At 36.3% G+C, this 19,742-nt stretch overlaps 2 protein-coding genes across 2 annotated transcripts; both read left to right on the top strand.

Annotated features, from left to right (window-relative positions):
• Window positions 1-2,676: 2,676 nt before the first annotated feature.
• Window positions 2,677-7,855, top strand: ETL1 (SNF2 domain-containing protein / helicase domain-containing protein). The gene is made up of 12 exons (XM_086234182.1): window positions 2,677-3,395; window positions 3,796-3,913; window positions 4,559-4,599; window positions 4,702-4,952; window positions 5,035-5,215; window positions 5,323-5,508; window positions 5,635-5,808; window positions 5,948-6,106; window positions 6,482-6,559; window positions 6,682-6,818; window positions 7,100-7,318; window positions 7,476-7,855. The coding sequence occupies exons 1-12, from the start codon at window positions 2,913-2,915 to the stop codon at window positions 7,636-7,638; spliced, it is 2,190 nt and encodes a 729-aa protein (XP_086090308.1). The 5' UTR covers window positions 2,677-2,912; the 3' UTR covers window positions 7,639-7,855.
• A 7,873-nt stretch (window positions 7,856-15,728) lies between these two features.
• On the top strand, window positions 15,729-19,544 carry LOC147295733 (protein indeterminate-domain 4, chloroplastic-like). Its single transcript, XM_086233028.1, has 3 exons — window positions 15,729-16,346; window positions 16,504-16,900; window positions 18,039-19,544. The coding sequence occupies exons 1-3, from the start codon at window positions 16,148-16,150 to the stop codon at window positions 19,234-19,236; spliced, it is 1,794 nt and encodes a 597-aa protein (XP_086089154.1). The 5' UTR covers window positions 15,729-16,147; the 3' UTR covers window positions 19,237-19,544.
• Window positions 19,545-19,742: the final 198 nt, after the last annotated feature.

The following is a 19,742-nucleotide window of genomic DNA, read 5'->3' as shown; positions in this document are numbered from 1 at the left end:
AATTATTTTCTTTCACACCAATACTTGAACGTACGTGTACATTATATGAAAAATAGAGAAAAACGTACAGTTAGTTTTAGTACATATCTAAATTAACTATTTTGTTTTCTAAAAAAACAAAAACAAAAACAAAAAACTATTTTGTTTATGCCAAACCCTAGAATCAGGCTTGTAATTTCCTCTATAATGTAAGTAAAACTTGTTGAGAAAATAGATTTTTTTTTTGTTTGACTTCTTAGGTGGCACCTTCAGGCTGATCAGTAGTCGCTAGAATAATGACTAAAATCATGATGCATGAATAAACCATTTATCCATATACACTCTCCTTTTCCAAATGATCAACAGAATGATCACCAAATTGTTGAATGCGAAATGGTGGAGGACTAGTACTTGCAATGCGCTTTCAAGTTGGCCACTCACACTTCTCACATGCACTTTGCTTTGTCTAAGATAGGGCGTCATCATGAAGTACAAGATAATAATATATACTTTCCGAAATTACAATGGAAATAATTTCTAGAAACAATTAAGTTGACAAAGTACAAAAGTGAATACAGTACAAAAGCAACGGTCAAAGAGAAGATGAGCATATGATTAAAGTGCAAGACTCATCAGAATGGTGGTACGTGCACTTAAACATATATGTTAGTGGTGCTCTAGTACTGCGCGCTCTTCAGTTTTCAATGACAGCTAGAGGTGACTCGAGGTCTATTAGAACGAAACAAATTAATATGATGTGCTATAGCTTCAATTCCCAGTGCCTGATCAAATCATTCAAAACCTCATCATAATTAATTAATATGATTAACTTCCCAGTTTGTACTATGATATCATTATTGTTTTTGTTCTTGAGTTTGACTAATCCTTTTTGATGGCCAGAATAAAAGCTACAGGCTTGCAATCTCCCAATTAATATGGTTGTGTGGACTTTGGCAAAAAAAAAAAAAAATGGTTGTGTGGAAGACGTACCATATATATATGATATACTCTTCAATTTGGTATAGAGTTTAAAGGTGGTCATATTAATCAGAATTTTTATAGAAGTTGTTGCATAATATATATATATATATATATACAAGCTCTTTCTATTGAGGTACATCTCAACTTATTTATGTTGAAGTATACCCTATTAGGGCCCACACGAGTCGTTTTGTGTCGATCCGAACCGTTAATTTTTCTCTATTGATAGATCATCCTTGCAAAAAATTAACCAAATCTGAAATCATTTGTCTGTCTAACTTTGATCAAACAAATGGACGGTTTCATCGAAAATATTTGGTTCATCCATTTATTTGATTAAAGTTAGACAGACAAATGATTTCCGATTTGACTAATTTTTTGTAAGAATGATCTATCAATGGAGATGTAAAAAATGAACGGTTCGGATCGACACAAAACGACTCGTGTGGGCCCCAATAGGGTATACCTCAACATAAATAAGTTGAGGTATACCTTATATATATATATATGCTCATTCTATTGAGGTATACCTCAATTTATTTATGTTAAGGTATACCTATTGGGACTCACACGAGTCGTTTTGTGTCGATTCGAACCATATATTTTTTACATTTTAATTGATAGATCATCTTTGTAAAAAATTAGCCAAATCGAAAATTATTTATCTATCTAACTTTGATCATATATATATATGTACACATAAAATTGATCATCACCAAATAAGTAACCTCGATTGTAATACGGACAATAATTTCCTATGTTGAACCCATAGGATCATGTGATTGAGGAATATATAACAAAATCAGAAGCTGATTTCGATTCTACTATGCTAAAATAATACTCTATAGTTCCCTCTCATTCTTGAGGAGTAAACGGAGGAGATTATATATTCACCAGAATATAATTATATATACGGCAGATTTTGATAACCAATGGTGTTCTTTTTTGGGTCAGTGATAACTAGTGTTATAAGCTTACAAAAGCCACCCGGCCAAAAAAAAACTTACAAAAGCCCAATCTCAACCTGTATATCAAAGACTTCAAAGGCCCAAAGTCATGCCTTATGAGCTTTCAAAATTGCAGCAATTGATTAGGCCCACAAGTACTTATCAATCACGTTACAGGTCCAACTTCTTTTGGGCAAACCTAAAGTCTTAACGATGTTAGCCCAATTAATTGGAGACTAACCCTTTTTATCGGTTACATTTGGCAAGTTACTAGTTTCTTCCTTATTTGCACATCAGTAGTGCTAGACATCCCATATTTTTATACCATAATTTCATACCCCCTTATGTGGCAACTTACGTGGCATTCATGCATTGAACACTAAAAAAAAAAAAAAAAAAAAAAAAAAAAAAACTTTGTCCAGTAAAATAATTACACGTAAGATGGTATAAAAATATGGTATAAGAATGTGGTAAATATAGCATTATTCTTTGCCCATATAGATTATTTTCACTTTTATGGGTATTTTGGTCCAAAACTGAAAATTTTATTTTCTGGAAATTAAAGTTAAAGTTTCATTTTCTTCATAAAAAAGGAAAAAAGAATTTTAAGAAAATCTATATTCGGGATTGCAATTTTTTGAAATAGGAAGTTAATTCTGCCGAAGCCCGAAAACTAAGCAACAACCATTTTTGGACCTGTCAACACTAGCCCAGACATTTTCGATGGAAGCCCAGCTCTTTCTAATTAAACCAAGCAATGAGATTTTGAAGAAAAAAAAGAAAAGAAAAGAAAAAAACGAGCAATGACAATGGAAAGAAAAAATATCCCCGCAAGAAATGGCGGTCTTTGGCGTCGTTCCAGTTGCAAAGTAGAGAGAGCACTAGAAGAGCTTCCAAGATCCTCTTGCCTCTTCTCATGAGCAGTGAGCACTAGCAGTACTAGTATTTCAGTAATTACTGCGAAGCCTTCTTCTTCTTTTAGGGCTTTTTTTCAAAAACGATGATATGAAGCGCAGTCTCGACCATTTCGAAATCTCCGACGACGAGTGGGAGGAGCACTCCTCCTCCTTCAAGCCCTCTCGAGTCCTCAAGAAATCGACAGCCCTGACGCCGCCTCCAATTGAGTCCTTCGCCTTCCAAGCCTCGCCCAAGCCCCAACTCTCCGACGATGATGATTGCGTCGAAATTAAGAACGAGTTGGAGGACGACGACGTGGACGAGGTCCAGGAGGTCAGGCCGGTGAATCGTGGCCGTCGGTTCGTGGTCGAGGATGAGGACAGCGATGGTGATTGGGTTAATATAGAGTCAACGAGTGAAGAGGAGGAGGAGGTCGAGGAGTTGGATGAGGATGATGTGGTTGGGAAGGCTTTGCAGAAGTGTGCCAAAATATCGGCCGATTTGAGAAAGGAGCTCCATGGATCGTCGGCGCCGACCGCGTTTGATCGCTACGCCGAAGTGGAAGCTGCATCTGTCAGGATTGTCACTCAGGTGCGCTTTCAATGTTTTCTCTTATTTACTTAGCGTTTGCTGAGCTTCTTGTGCAATGGATATCATGGAGTTGAAAAGATTTTACTTTTATTCATTGTTAATTGGTGGAGAATTTGGTTCATAGTTTCGGTATTCATTTCTGTTTACTGGATTAGAAAATGAGGAAAAATTACAGACAAAGAGAATGTGGCTGCATAACAAAATAAAAAAGCAAAACAAAGTTTTGGAAGTTAGGTAGTTTGGTTCTTATGCCAATTTAACTATGTGAAGGTTTTGTTTTGCTTTTCCATTATGTGTTTGAGGTCCTATATAAGCATAAACTTGATTGTTTTCCCCCTTCTAGTTATTACCATTTTTCAGTGGGGTTGGCAGTTGATGGTGTTTGAATTACTGATTGCAGGATGATATTATTGCGGCATGTAGGTCGGAACATTCTGGTTTTCAGCCTATTCTCAAGCCATACCAGCTGGTTGGTGTTAATTTTCTTCTTCTGTTGTATCGAAAGGGTATCGGTGGAGGTACTTTTTTTCTTCTTCTCTGTCAGCATCATTTTACTTCTACATCTACCTTTGACAGAAAATAAATGAATTTGATTCCCTGTGCAAAACTTGAAGCTTGAGATTCTGATTAGTACACATGATCTTAAAACACATGCAGTTCTCACTAAAAAGTACAGGAATTTATTGTCTTTTAGATATCCAGATCAAAGGTTGTTAATTTGAGGAGAAAAACAGATTTGTGAGGTTCTCTTCATTGGCTCTGGTCTTTGTATAACTGCTCCTAGATCATAAGAGTGGTTGGGTCAAGGTTTAATAAGTCGAGGTAGTGTGACAATAATAGATTCACATATGCTGAAGGGAATTCCCTTGACTTATGAGTTAATTTTAAATTATGCTAAATTTTTTATAAACTGGATAATGTTACTAAACTTAAATACTCTAGTGCAATACCAACGCGTTATATTGAAGCTGTCGGGCTTCTGTCTTAATCTGCTCATATATTTTAACAGTTGGGACTTCTGATGCCGTTTTATGCTTCGTGTATGGTATTCCACGTTAATAGATATGTTAAATACATACATACATACATACATACACTTTGAGGTTAGGTTTAATTTCAATTCTCAATGCATAACAGTTTAATTTTCTTCATATATTCTGCAGCCATTTTGGCCGACGAGATGGGTCTTGGGAAGACCATTCAGGTACCTAGGGGTTGATTCTCATTATCTGTGTCTCAATAATAATCATGGTAACTTCAATCATTGTTTGATTTTAAGTTTATAAAATTTGTTCTTCTGCAACAGGCTATAACATATTTAATGTTATTGAAACATTTAAACAATGACCCGGGTCCACATTTGATTGTATGTCCTGCTTCGGTTTTGGAAAACTGGGAAAGAGAACTTAAAAAGTGGTGCCCATCATTCTCTGTTATCCAGTATCATGGGGCTGCGCGATCGGCATATTCAAAAGAGTTGAGCTCTTTGGCCAAAGCTGGATTGCCGCCTCCTTTTAATGTTATTCTCGTGTGCTATTCACTATTTGAAAGACACAGGTTTGATTTGGTGTTATAGATGGACACTGAACAGTGAATTTGATTTTGTGGTATTTAATTCTTCAAATTTATGGTCTTACAGTGCACAGCAAAAAGATGATCGTAAACTTCTGAAACGTTGGCGATGGAGTTGTGTGCTTATGGATGAGGCACATGCTTTGAAGGATAAAAACAGCTACAGGTGGAAAAACCTAATGTCTGTTGCACGAAGTGCACACCAGCGTCTAATGCTGACAGGGACACCTCTACAAAATGATTTACATGTATTACTTTTTACTTTTTGAAATAATATTTCTTGCATAGCCACATAGTTTCATGATAAAAAAGGTATTTTTGCATTGCAATCTTACTTGATGGGTTTCTGTTGCAGGAGCTATGGTCAATGCTGGAGTTTATGATGCCAGATCTTTTTACTACTGAGGATGTTGACTTGAAAAAGCTATTAACCGCTGAAGATAGAGATTTGATTGGCCGTATGAAATCCATATTGGGACCATTTATTTTGAGGCGCTTAAAATCTGATGTAATGCAACAACTTGTTCCCAAAATTCAGCGGGTATGTTATGAGTTTATGTGTAGTCATTTTCTTCTTAGATTCTTAACTTCTCATATTGTCAAAATTTTCATTCTCTTTTAGTTATTTTTTTACTATCCTAGAAAGAATCTAAGAAATGTACTGCAGGTTGAGTATGTTGTCATGGAAAAGGAACAAGAAGATGCCTATAAAGAAGCCATTGAGGAGTATCGTGCTGCTTCACGTGCTCGTCTTGCAAAAACCTCAGAGGCTAACTCGAACAGTATCTTTAAAGTTCTTCCTCGGCGGCAGATCTCCAACTATTTTGTTCAGTTTCGTAAGGTGCTGCTATCTCAATTTATTGTGTTATCCCAGTTCTCTTTTGTGTTTTTTTTTTTTGACAAAACCAATTCTTTTATTCTGATTTGCATATAACTTCTGCTTATTGTTAATCTTTTTTTTTTCTTTCCCCACTCTCTAGATTGCAAATCATCCTTTACTAGTAAGGCGTATTTACAGTGATGAGGATGTTGTTCGTTTTGCCAGAAAGTTACATCCAATGGGTGCATTTGGCTTTGAATGTACCTTGGACAAAGTAACTGAGGAACTTAAGAGTTATAATGACTTCTCTATCCACCGGGTATTCTTTTAACTTCTTAAAAATCCATCTTTAGTCTTTCTTGCTTTGATGTGTTAAATTATACCATAATGCTTTGGAATTATTGGATTTTTCTATTATATAATTGCACATGTGTGTGTCAATGCTTCTAATTGGGATTCTGTGCTGCTAGCCTATCCTAAGATTGCTTTAGCCTTTTGATTTTCTTATTATATTTTGTACGAAATTTCTTTCATGATGCACACAGCTCACTGATAATTGGAACCTTAATGCAGTTACAAATATAAAGATAGTGGAATCTGATATTGTCCCCCTCTATATGAATTCTCTGGTAACTATTAGTTGCAGATTTACATATTCTATCTTGACGTATGTATATTATCCATCTCTATGCAGCTTTTGCTTTATTATGCTGTCACTGATAAGAAAGGATTTCTTCCGGACAAAGATGTTATGCTTTCAGCAAAGTCTCAGGTACAATGTTACTTTAATAAGTTTTAACAATTGGGTCTGAGTCAAAATTTGGAGAGACTATTGTTATGTCATGTGATACTTTCTGCTAAAAATTGAGAAGGCTGTCTTGTTGACGATATTAGGCATTAGCTGAACTTCTTCCTACGCTGAAGCAAGCTGGGCATCGGGTTCTGATCTTTAGCCAGTGGACGTCAATGCTTGATATTTTGGAGTGGACTTTGGACGTGATAGGGGTTACATACAGACGACTTGATGGAAGGTACTGGTGTACATATATCACATTTACAGATTGTGTTTATCATAACAAAATGTGCTCTGCATATGGTATACCTATTCTATTATTTATACATAATGCATGGGTCCCATTTCTTGTGTAATGGGTCTTATTTAGATGTCTCTTCTTGTATTTTGCCAAGATGGCTGCGACTCTTTTTCTAAAAATTGTTACCTTTTTTTTTTTGTATATAAATTTGAATTTTTACCTTGTTTATTATAATTTGTGACCTTTCTTGTCTGTTAACCTATATCTTCCAATGACAGTACTCCGGTAACAGAAAGACAGACGATAGTGGACACATTCAACAGTGACACTTCTATATTTGCATGCTTGCTGTCCACAAGAGCTGGAGGCCAGGGTCTGAACTTGACTGGAGCTGATACTGTAGTCATTCATGATATGGATTTCAACCCACAAATTGACCGGCAGGCAGAAGATCGCTGTCATCGCATTGGTCAAACGAAGCCTGTTACCATATACAGGTTGCTTCCACTTCAATGACCCAATGCTGTCAACCTGAGAGAACCACCTTTCCTTCCCCACCCCCTCCCTCTTTTCTTATCCTGCAGTATTTGAGTATTTGTGTTGCAAACTTGAGTTGCAAATGGTATATCTCTAACCTGGTCAAGCCCTTTACAGGTTAGTCACCAAGGGTACAGTTGATGAAAATGTTTACGAGATTGCAAAAAGGAAGTTAGTGCTAGATGCCGCAGTTCTGGAGTCTGGCTTGGAGATGGATACTGAAGGTGACACATCCGAGAAGACTATGGGTGAGATATTATCCAAACTTTTGCTGGGTTAGGATTTAGAACGTTTAGTCATTGAAAGATACTGCAACAGAAAATCTTTTTATTCTTTTTTGTTTTTGTTTTTCTATCCACCTTGTAAGGTCAATTGTTGTATTAAATACTTAGGAATATTTGAAAAAAAAAAAACAATATAGTTGTAGGTGGGTATGCTATACGGGTGTAAATTGGCCCAAATATTCTTGTAGCAATGGAAGTTATCGTTTCTTATAAGTAGCAGAATTTGTTCATATTTTTACTTAATGCAATTGTATTGAGCAAGTTTCACTTGGAGTTCCCCGAGTCTGGTTAGCAGTATATTGATGCTGGTCATTTTGGATCTTTCGAGGCTGAAATGGATTCAGCTCAACTGAAATACCAGGTACTTTTACCTAGTGGGATCCGAACAGAGAAGTTGAAACAGTAGGCTTCCTTTGTCCTTTGGAGTAAAAATTAACATGAACCATGGAAATGTAATTGTGTTGTGCAGGTTTTGAAATGTCCTATCGATCCCCATCCCAATTGATTTAAGGATTTCAAATGGGGCTAATTGTGTAATATTTTCGGGCAATAGGGGTTAAAAATGAAATGTTATTTCTGGAGTGGAAAAAACCTTACCTATATCTTTTTCCCTCAAAAAGCCAATCCGACAGGTTACTCCAAAATTCAGTTTCTATTTATTTTTGGTTTGTTTGTTTGTGGTCAATTTTTTCTTTGGTTGGTCGGCATAAATTTTGTTCATGTTTCCAGGTTCAAGTAAACTTTAGAAAATAATCCCAACCCATTTCGAACCAAATCATGGCAGCTGGCCTGATTCTAATTTATTGAGTGTTTATTTTTTGGTCAGTTAACTAATTTAATGAGCTTGAAGTTGAGCGCGGGTTTCTGATAAATGTTTTAAAAAAAAAAAAGCAAAGAGAGAGAAAAAAAGAAAAAAGAAAAGTTAAATACAGATTGGGCTCGGGCTGAAGCTTAATTGGGTTAGGGTAGGGATCGATATGACCTTCGATCTAATTTAAAGGGTTGCAGTGTAACCTTTTTTTTTTTGTTTTCTTTTGTGTTTCAAGTGTAACCCTTTGGGCTTTGGACCACCCTATTGTAGGTAATAGGTATGCAGGCAAAAAGTTTGTCGTTGACTGTACTGTGGTCACACTAGTTTTGTAAAGCTCTACCATGGATGAGAATGTTGGCTTTTAATTAGTCAAATTACTTGGACCGATCCAATTATCCAAACTCAAAACGATTCTATTCTAATTTGTAATAAAGGATGTTAATATTGAGAAAATTTTGAACAAATATTTGAAAAAATTATTATGTATGACCGTAATATGTTTATTAATATTTTTCAAAATATGAGCTATACTATTACTATATCATGAAAATAATATGACAAATACATTATGCAGTAGCGTTTTCTTAACTCTAGGTCATAATTACTAACATATAGTGAAAACAGTGATATGAGAAAGTTGGTTGATTGTAAATGAGTAAAGGAGTAACTATATAGATGATGAGTAGGTGAGTAAGTAAGTACATGTTAAAGTTAAACGACGTACATAATTGTGAGTGTGGACAATGAAAGGAAAGCAGGAGGAAGGCATCAAAAGTTGTTGGTTCGTATGTCGTTTTTGATGAAAATTCCCTTTACAAGATACTGTTGCATTAGTACTTGCTGCTGCTGCCTAGCTAGCTACTGCATCGTTACTCTCTCTCTCTCTCTCTCTCTCTCTTGCAGGTGAAGGTGAATCTTTCCATTGGTTTCATCCAAGTGGTAGTTGTAACCCGTGAAGGCCCTTTTCCTAGCTCCCATATCTACAACAACATGCAAGGAAATTTAATTACCACAGCATTCTTTCAATTTCGAGCCCTACAAAGAGAAAAAATGGTTTTTGTTATCTTGTTCTTTATAAATTAAACAACCCTAATTGGTTAGTTGATAATTTGCTTGAATAATATCAATATCATCAATAATATGAATATGGATGATAGGGTTGGCAGGCCCCTCCTTCCCCTGTAATACTAGCAGTCGATCGTACAGCATGCAAATGTCTCTACTTTATGCTCCATATCCAAAAGGAAGCCACAAAAATAGGACCCACCAATGACCCGGCACCACGTGTCCTCTCATTGTCACCGTCAAGTCATCAACTCACATGCATCAAGCAGGCAAATCACATGTTTCGGTGTCTTGTCTACCCATCTCGATCCTATCTCCCACTTTCTTGCTCGTCATTTTTTCATGCATTGCATTGAAATTGCAATTGGAATTGGAATTCACTTTATATATATATATATATATTAATGTATAGGTCTAAATTTAATTTAGACCCATAACTATATATGTCATTTCAATAAGATCCATAAATTTTAAAATATTTCAAATATATATCCGATTTATTATCTAAATTGAAAATGGACTTCCATCTATCGATTTGTTGAGAAATCAGTCAAATGACAGCTTGACTTTAACTGACGGGAATTAATTGGCGACGTGGCACCAACTCAACATACCTTTCCCACTAAATGAGTGACACATGTCCACCTAACACGGGCCTACACACCCATCACATCTTTTCCGCTTGTCAAACGCTCTCCTAACCATTTAGTCTCCCAAAAACATCATATTTTTCCTAAAATTCGAATATAAATCCATCACATGTGTTCGACGAGTGAGAAAGAAATGATGAGTTTGTGGGCTCGTGTCAGGGATTAGATGGACAAGTGTCACCGTGTCGCTCATTTGGTGGGAAAGATTTGCTGAGATGGCGCCACGTTGCTAAGTAATCCCGGTCAGTAAAAGTCAAACTGACATTTAACTGATCTCTCAATGATTCAATGGACGGAAGTTCATTTTTTAATTTAGATAATAGATCAGGTGTATATTTGACATATTTTAAAGTTCGTAGACACCGTTGAAATGACATATATAGTTATATGTTTAAATTGAATTTATGCCATATAATTAATTAATTAAGTACATTTGTACACCAGCAGTGCGCTCATAGCCTCATATAGTCGTAGAGTCATAGACTCATCGTAGGTAAAAATACTGTCCATGCATGGATGAACTCTAATTAATTTCCATTTCCAGGAGGGAGTACTGTTAGGGATATATATATATATATATATATATAAATCTAAGGGACCCCTTGGGTTATAATCTTTAGTTGGTGCATTATATGATCATGATATTTTGCTGCTGATTGGATTTTGCAAATTGTCTTACAAATACAAGTAGTTTGTAGTGAAGATTATACTAGCTAGTCATAAAAATGGGGTTCTTGATACATTAGGAATATTATTTGGGCCTTGGATATAATCATATAAGTATTTTAAAAAATTATAAAGTTTGGAAGTTCTCAACATTTTAAAGTTAAAAGGAAATTGCTTACTTCACCTACCCTCAAAGCCAGTACCCTTAATCTGAACTATAAAATTTTATAGTTTAATTGATCGCATTCTCTTATTAAACATTTGGCGCTAATATTCGCACGTATGAATGATGGTGGCACTTGAATTCGTCTATTATATATATTAATTAAATAATAATACATGCAAGAAAAGGAATATGATGGGGGCCGGGAAAGAAGAGGGGGCTGTCTTATGTCTTATATGGTGTCGATACATATACACTCCATATTGTGGTGCCGGGAAGGATTCCTCTGAGGTTGGACCCACACTCACACTCACACTCACACACCTCCTCCTTCAATTCCTACTACAAGTCTCCAATTTCCAACTAGTAGTAGCGTAGAAGCTCCAAGAAGAAGAAGAAGAAGAAGGAGAAGAAGAGCTGTGGTGGCCCACCCGCATGTGGGCCTGCATTTGGCCCTCTGGGCTTCGTCATCACTTTGTTGTCACTCCACCGTAGCCCACCGGCAATTCCTACAAACCGCAAAAATTCTTTCTTCATTTTCACATAGATGAGCATCACCCACAACGCCATAACCTACCCCACATGTATATTTAAATTCTTTTTAATTTTAATTAATAATTAATTTCACTGCAAAAGAACTTTTATAATTAGTGGTAATGTTTAGGAAGATCACGAAGATTTTTAAGACCCCAGAGAGAATTGACACGGAAATTCTTTTTTTTTTTTTTCTTTTCTTTCGGTACAATTGACATGAAAAGTGATTATTAATATATATGAATGAAGAAGAATATTCATTATGAGTCATGACAATCAAAGAAAATCTTGTTTAGCTTTATTCAATTGCAAGTATACAGTTTAAACATGACTTTGTATTATACACAGCTTATTATTAATTCCATAAAATGGATTTTATATTAATAATTTGGAATGTGGGTTGTTGTCATCAAAATATAAAATATTTATTATTATAACTAGCTAGCGACCCCTACGTTGATTATTATTCACAACTTGGTGTGGACTGTGGTCCTTCTAACGTATAATATTAACAAATCTTATCATGTGAATACATCAATAGACTATGAAAAATCAAGTTATATTATCTACATATATGCATATTTTTTATTTTCTTTTTCTTTTTAATCCGGAAAGGAATATGTATTTATTGGGCAGCTCAGTTAAAAAAGTCGTGAAATTGTCTACCCTGCACCCAAATTCGATTTTCCTCTCTAAAAAAAAAAAGGAATGGAATATATATTTGGTGTGCAAGTTAAAGACTTGATGTGAAACTTGCTAAGATGCTAACGTAGAGAATGTGTCTCACGGGAACGGTTTTCTTTTTAATTATTTTTTGCCCAAAAAGTTTTAATATTAAATTCACTAATGAAAACGATATATCATTTTATGCTTTCGATATAATTATTAGGAAAAAGTGAAAGTTTTCTCATAACTGGTTCATATTTGACTTTGGAGTATATGGTTAAAGTACCCCAACTTGATTAAGAAACCCTCTAATCTTCAATGCTTTGCCCTAATTTTTCTGAATATTATTATTTTTATGTTTGCCAACCATAATCAAAATATTAACATATTCATGGCACAAGATTGATCTTAATTAACCCGTTATAGTCACGCAAGATTGGCCTAAATCAATGTCTTTATTTCTTTGGCTGAATTAAATATTTTTGGGATATAGGAAATGAAATTAAAGAGTTTATAAAGATAGCAGATAGGTGAGGTAACTGAGTTAGATGGGCTGTAAAATTGTCTTATTTGCATCCAAGTTTGAACCTCACTTTCCTCTAGGGCCCGGCGTTGATTGCTTGCTTTTGACTGGTCTAAAAGATTAGTTTAGAGTGTGAAAACTGACCTAGAACAACCTCGATTATAAAAATAAAAAATAAAAGATTTTATGAAAGTCAATTAGCTAGGTATTAAGTATTAACTAAGTTATTTTTCTGAATTGGGACATTTTTGTCAACTACTTTAAATGCAACAACACGAAAAATAATACCTTAAATTACGGGAGGAGTATGCGAGTATTCCAAAGATGATGGTCATCAGAGGCATTGTTTGTCATAAATCAGTCTGTACGGGTAATAATCTATCTATATATAATATACTTCACTACTGAATTTTCAATGGAGATTGAAATTTTTGCATAAAAGGTATAATTAATGTTTGGCAAAACTCAAAGATCGAAGTTGATAATTTCATTCACGTGTTTCTACGGACTACGGATGGAATCATGTGTAGTATAAAATCCATACAATCTATTTGTTTATTCCTTTTGAATATAGACACAGCCAAACAAACCCTGCAACAAAAACCTGGAAATTGGAATATCATACAAGATTAAACCTTAAAATCTGTACTGCACACCACCTGTTTGCAACTACAACGAATAATTGTAACTTGAAATTAATTAATTGATTCACAATATTCCACACTTATGCATATGTATAAGGTGCATATAAATATATATACATGCATTAATTATGAGGTGACAAAGTATATATGAACCGCAGGCTATCTATTAGTCTATTATTCAAATCATGGGTCAGTGCCACATAGGTATTTGGTGGTTACACAAAATGACCTCGATCCCTGATCATAACTTGATGACCAAGAATGGCAAAAATTTTGACCCAAGCAAATCATGTCCGCTCAATTTCATTGGGTTGCATATTTCTGATGGCCCACCATGTCTTAGAGGTGGGTCCCACTTACCCTCTAAAAGGGCCTTTAAGGACAGCGCCACCAGCTGACTACTCCTGATGAGGAAGTTCTCTTTTTCCTTAATTCCTTCAATTAGATAATGTGTGAATGCATGTATTCCTTTGGTCCCATATGTATTGCTAGGCTGCTAGCTCAACCCCTGTACATTATTGCATAAAGGGAATAAAGATCAGGATCGATTATATATGTAATATATTTTACATAGTGTGACTGAAGTTGACAGAGGAAATACCAAAGAATTTGGATAGTGGCTAGTGACCTCTCACAACCCAACAATTAAGATTGTCCATATCCCCCTGAAATATAGTACGTCAAGAAAAGAAAAAGGACTAAACAGGCTCGATCACCTTTAATTGTATGTGAAAGATGGGTAAGGCAACTCATCATCAATATGAAGCTTCCTTTGTATGCAATGCAGGTAACAACAATATATTCTACTCTCAAATCAAATATGCAGCAAGCAACCAAATTACAAGAAAAGTGCTCCTTTGAAGCATTTCTGCAGCTTTAACATACGTACTCCTTCCCCCGCCCCCCCTTTTAAATTATAAACTGAATGTCTGTTTCTACACGTAGTGTCCAAAAGTTTCAGTTTCAAAAATTAATTACACTATATCCTTTTTTTTTTTCTCTTAAAAAAATGTTAAATTTTGGATACCAAATGATGTGTTATAGATAGACCAAAAAGGTAGAAATTATGTCAAACTGAACCACTCCTTGCAATACTAATTTAACTGCATATAGATATGGCTTTGGGAATTGGGAAGTTTGGGTTTTGTTACTTTTGTAGGTGCATTATTAATTATATTTGCTCTTTTGTTTTTTAAGAATCAGGGGTAAGGATTATTATAGGGTGTGTATATCCATAGCTATCTTTATATAACTATCAATAAATGATTAGTAGTATAATTTTAGAACCCAACAAAAGATAGTCACAAGAGTGTCCCAGTACTTGTGAGTGGCTGTTTTCCTAGTTTGAGTATATTTCTTCACGTTAATTTAAGATGGCGGGTAGATATATAGTCGATGGATAGTGATATTCACTACTAGCTATTATTCATTTGCTTGTATTATATATATGTTCTTATTTTTTTATTAGATTATATATACGTGTGTTCAATATCGATCATCTTAATTCCTTTACGAAAGAAATTCTTTTCATGTACTTGTCATCCTATTAAATAATTAACTTGGTGGATGGCACATGTATAAGTACTTCATTTATCAGTGTGGAATATTGTCACTTAAGAAAAAACCCTAATCCACGTGCATCTCTATATCAGCTGAATCAGATTGTGAGAACCCATCAATGGTGCTAGCTAGGAGGACCTTCTAACTGATTAACTCATTTTTAGCATAAAATTACTAGTGTTATTTTTTCCCTAATTTTCTTGAACAAGTGTTTAATGCTATTGTGTACGTGGTTGCAAACTAGTATATATGTATACTTATGCAGCGCTAACCAGTATTATGTTGACTGAATGATGAAGTACTCTTAATTATCGACCATCTTAATTAAGAATTGTAGCAAGCATTATGATATATATGATGAAATAAAAACATTGTTGAGTGATGAGGGATGAGCATATATGATAGGCACAGAGTGACGTGGAAGGGGAAGGGAGGGTTGTGTTGATATTATGGTGATGGAGGTAGAAGATACGAAATAAGAGAAGGAGAAAGAGAGATGGGGAGAGGGTAAGGCCTACAGCTTTCAGCTTTCAGCATTCTTCTGCTTGGTGGCCCCAAACAAATTCCAATAGCCGAATAACGACACATTATGCTGCGTGAGCTGCATGAACACCCACACCAGCGCCCCCCCCTAATATTCATTCTATTCTATATTTTTTTAATTCATTCTTTGGTAATATTTTTAATTACTGTGAGAAAAGGACAATCCAGGAAAATCAAAAACAAAAACAGGAGAGAGAGAGAGAGAGAGAGAGAGAGATGGGTATGCATGCATATGTATGTGTTGTGTATGTAGATGACATTAAATGATTGATGAGGAAGAATAAGAGGGTTAATTTATTATTCAGATGAGTATTCGTTTTATTCATTTAAAAACAAGAGGGGTAGGAAGAAGAAGCAACAGGAAAAGGCCTGCTACCTATTGACTGACTCTGTATTCTTTGCTCTTCTCTTCATTTCCGGATTGTAGCTGTCTCTTCCGCTTGATTAATTAGTATTTGTGGCTACTATCTGAAGCTACCAACCTAGAATTGGATGTTGAGATTCTTGGAGTCAAATTTTTAATTTATTCTACTCAGCAGCTAGCTAGTTCGCTAGGTTTGTATGTTTGGAGCATTCTAAAGGTCGAGTTTTATAGGATTATATCATCATCAAGAGAAGTTGTTGAAGTTGCTCAAAAAATTTAGTAGCTAGTTTTGTTGAAAGAATTAGTTTTGTGGACCATGGCGGCTGCTTCTTCATCGATGGCCTTGTTTGGAAGCAGTGGCGGCACTGCCAGAGAAGAAACTCCAAACCAACTGATGATGACGTCGACGTTGCAACAGCAGCATTCCTCTTCAGCAGCAGCAGCAGCACCACCTTCCTCCGCCACGGCCGCCACTGCACCTCCAAAGAAAAGGAGAAATCAACCCGGAAATCCAAGCAAGTATCTTCTACTTCAAACTCCCTATTACCAATTAATTAATTAAGAAATTCGATCCTGCAAATAGAAACCCTAAATCAAAAATATATTTTCAATTTCTGTGGTTTGTAATCGGCTCTTAATTAAGAATTACTATTTTTGATAACGTACGTACAGATCCAGATGCGGAGGTGATCGCACTATCTCCGAAGACGCTGATGGCAACAAACAGGTTCATATGTGAGGTGTGCAACAAAGGGTTTCAGAGGGAGCAGAACCTACAGCTGCACAGAAGAGGACACAACCTGCCTTGGAAGCTTAAGCAGAAGACTACAAAAGAACCCAAACGCAAGGTCTATCTGTGCCCTGAGCCCACTTGCGTCCATCACGACCCCTCTAGAGCTCTCGGCGACCTCACCGGCATCAAAAAGCACTTCTCTAGAAAGCACGGCGAGAAGAAGTGGAAGTGCGACAAGTGCTCCAAGAGGTACGCCGTGCAATCGGATTGGAAGGCCCATTCCAAGACCTGTGGCACTCGCGAATACAGATGTGACTGTGGCACTCTCTTTTCAAGGTAATTAAATTACCTACTTCTAATTATAATCCATAAACTGATTAATTCTTTCAAATCAATTTCATTCATTCATTCGTTCACCCATTCTTTTTAATTATATTAATTATGAGAAAGAATATATATATAGGAAAGTTTTGAATTGTGTGTTTGGGTGTGTGGTGTGTGTGTCTGGGTTAAAATGGCAGCTGGACTCTGTGTCCACGTGAGTAATCTCTGTGTGTGTGAAACTGCCAAGGTCGTAAATTAATCTACGGGTTTCAAAAGGGAAAATGAAATTTCTTGGGGACAAGGAAAACAACAACAAGAAAGAAGCCCTCATCTTTCTCCTCGAAAACGCCGCTAGCTCCTTCAATTCATGTTTTGTTTTTGGTTCGACTGACTCACGTGTAGTGTAATTATACACATAGATACATGCAATTGCAATTCAAATTTGAAGGAATTGAAGCGCGCGCATAAATATTGTTGTCATATGAGTTGGACGATATGTAAGCTTCTGGGTTTTGTTCTCTTCTGCCTTGGCTTCATGTAATCCATCAGACCTTGCTCACCCCTTCCAGCTAGCTACTCCTTCTCATGAAAACACAACTCGATCATGGGACCAGAATCTTCTCTCTCTCTCTCTCTCTCTCTCTCTCTCTCTCTCTCTCTCTCTCTCTCTCTCTCTCTCTCAGCAGTAATTTCCGGTAATTGGGGCGCAATTCACATGCATCAACTGGTCCACCATAATTTCTAGCTACTTGCTTAATTTACAGTTCTTTCTCAATTTATTAGTACTTCATTTTATGCATTCTTATTTTTTAATTTGAAAGTTTAGAAGTCAGACCGGTACTAGACTAGTGTTTGATGATTAGACTGCTACTTAGTAGTTTAGGATTGTGTCCATACTTTTCTCAGGTATTGAATTATACAATTTGTTAAATTTTATTACTTTCATTCATGGTGTGATTTTGTTTTCTCAATTTGGTACATACAGAAATTTAATTACTTTCAAACACTAATTGCTTAAATTAAAGATTCCATTCTTTCTCCACAGCTAGTACTCAGAAAGTCAGAATAGTACAAACTTCTTTTTCATGATCTATCTTGTATGTACATGAAATGAATCAATATATGATGAGCTTTCTTTTCATATATGTAGGCGGGACAGCTTTATCACTCATAGGGCCTTCTGCGATGCACTGGCTCAGGAGACTGCAAGGCATCCTTCAAGCTTAAACACCATGGGAACTCATCTCTTTGCTGCATCAGGGAATACCAACATGATGAGCTTAGGCCTATCCAACCCACCTAATAGTAACATGTTGAGGCTAGGAGGGACTACTCCTGCTGCAAAATTTGAGCACCTCAATTACCCACCATCAAATCCCACTTCTAATTCCTTCGGACAACAAGCCATGCCCAATTCCTCTACTACTAATTTCTTCAACCAAGGCTTTCAAGATCATGGAGTGGGAGGAGTCCCATTTCCAAACAACAAGGCATTACATGGGCTGATGCAACTTCCTGATCTGCAATCCAACGCTAACAACTCATCCTCACCCTCATCAACTTCTGCTGCCAATCTCTTTAACCTCAGCTTCTTTTCTAATAATGGCACAAGTAGCGGCACTGATCAATTTGGAACTAGTGATCAATTTAACATGCAGATGGGTTCTCATCATGATCATCAGATTGGCTCCGCCGCTACTAGTCTACCATCTCTCTACGGGAATTCCATACAGCATGATCAATCCCATATGTCTGCCACTGCATTGCTTCAGAAAGCTGCTCAAATGGGTTCCACTACAAGCAACGAAAGCTCGTCTTTGCTGAGAGGACTGAGCAGTTCATCAACTACACGAGCAGCCAAATCCGGCAGGCAACTGGTCACTACTTTTAGTGGTGATCACCACCACTGTGGTGGTGGATCAGGTGAACATGAGTTGATAAGGTCATCACAGGTGGACAATGATCAAAACAATCTTCAAGGGCTAATGAACTCTCTTGCCAATGGGAGCTCTTCCATTTTCGGACAGGATCATCATAACAACTTTGGTGGGTTTAATAACAGAAACTTTAGCAACGTGGATGAATCGGCTAAGTTGCATCAAAATTTGGGTGTAAGTTTTGGAGGGTCTGATAAATTAACTTTGGATTTTCTTGGTGTTGGAGGGATGGTGAGAAACTTGGGCGGCGGCGGTGGAGGTGGTGGCAGCGGGGGATACTCACAACAGGGAGAACAACAACAACAACAACAACATCATGGACATGGCATGAATATGAGGTCCTTAGACCTAGCTGAACAGTTGAAGTCTGCCCAGGAAACTCAACCCTTTGGAGGGACTACACTGCAATGACAACGTACTACTGAGCACACAGTTCTCATGAGGTGTGACCAAAGATAAAAGTGTTCAATTAATATATATGTAGGCAAAATTAAGGACTACATATTATCATGAACTAGTTGTCTTGACCCCCAAGCATTAATTAGCTAGGGTTTCAGTAATTATTTCTACATGATCGATGTGCATGCCTTAAGGCATATTACACTTGATCCCAGTACGTTAATTTTCAATTATCATATCCCTGTACCAGTACTGTACCACATGTGGTACCTGAATTTTCTTGCTAATTAGTCATGATAAAATGGATAACTCTCTCTCTCTCTCTCTCTCTCTCCCCCCCCCCCCCCCCTTTGGTGAACCGAGTATTATTATTTGATGCGTGCTTTCAAATAAGAAATACAAATATGTCTAAATTAATTATATTAAACATATATGTGAAAATATCTGGAGAAATAACATGGAAATTCAGAGTGCATGCAGTGAGATGTTACTAATGGGATCGATATATCGATCGATGT

The sequence above is a fragment of the Dryas octopetala genome, chromosome 2, assembly GCF_963921425.1.
Source record: "Dryas octopetala chromosome 2, drDryOcto1.1, whole genome shotgun sequence".
Lineage (NCBI taxonomy): Eukaryota > Viridiplantae > Streptophyta > Magnoliopsida > Rosales > Rosaceae > Dryas > Dryas octopetala.
The sequence above is the reverse complement of the archived record's forward strand: the minus strand, read 5'-3'. Positions and strand labels throughout refer to the sequence as shown.

What these genes read in the sequence shown, in the direction of transcription:
- ETL1 (XM_086234182.1), top strand. Translation starts at nt 2,913, where the DNA reads ATGAAGCGCAGTCTCGACCATTTCGAAATCTCCGACGACGAGTGGGAG. An exon ending in CTGTCAGGATTGTCACTCAG is followed by an intron (nt 3,396 to 3,795) that starts GTGCGCTTTCAA and finishes TACTGATTGCAG; the next exon opens with GATGATATTATTGCGGCATG. An exon ending in AAGCCTGTTACCATATACAG is followed by an intron (nt 7,319 to 7,475) that starts GTTGCTTCCACT and finishes AGCCCTTTACAG; the next exon opens with GTTAGTCACCAAGGGTACAG.
- LOC147295733 (XM_086233028.1), top strand. Translation starts at nt 16,148, where the DNA reads ATGGCGGCTGCTTCTTCATCGATGGCCTTGTTTGGAAGCAGTGGCGGC. An exon ending in AAATCAACCCGGAAATCCAA is followed by an intron (nt 16,347 to 16,503) that starts GCAAGTATCTTC and finishes ACGTACGTACAG; the next exon opens with ATCCAGATGCGGAGGTGATC. An exon ending in TGTGGCACTCTCTTTTCAAG is followed by an intron (nt 16,901 to 18,038) that starts GTAATTAAATTA and finishes TCATATATGTAG; the next exon opens with GCGGGACAGCTTTATCACTC.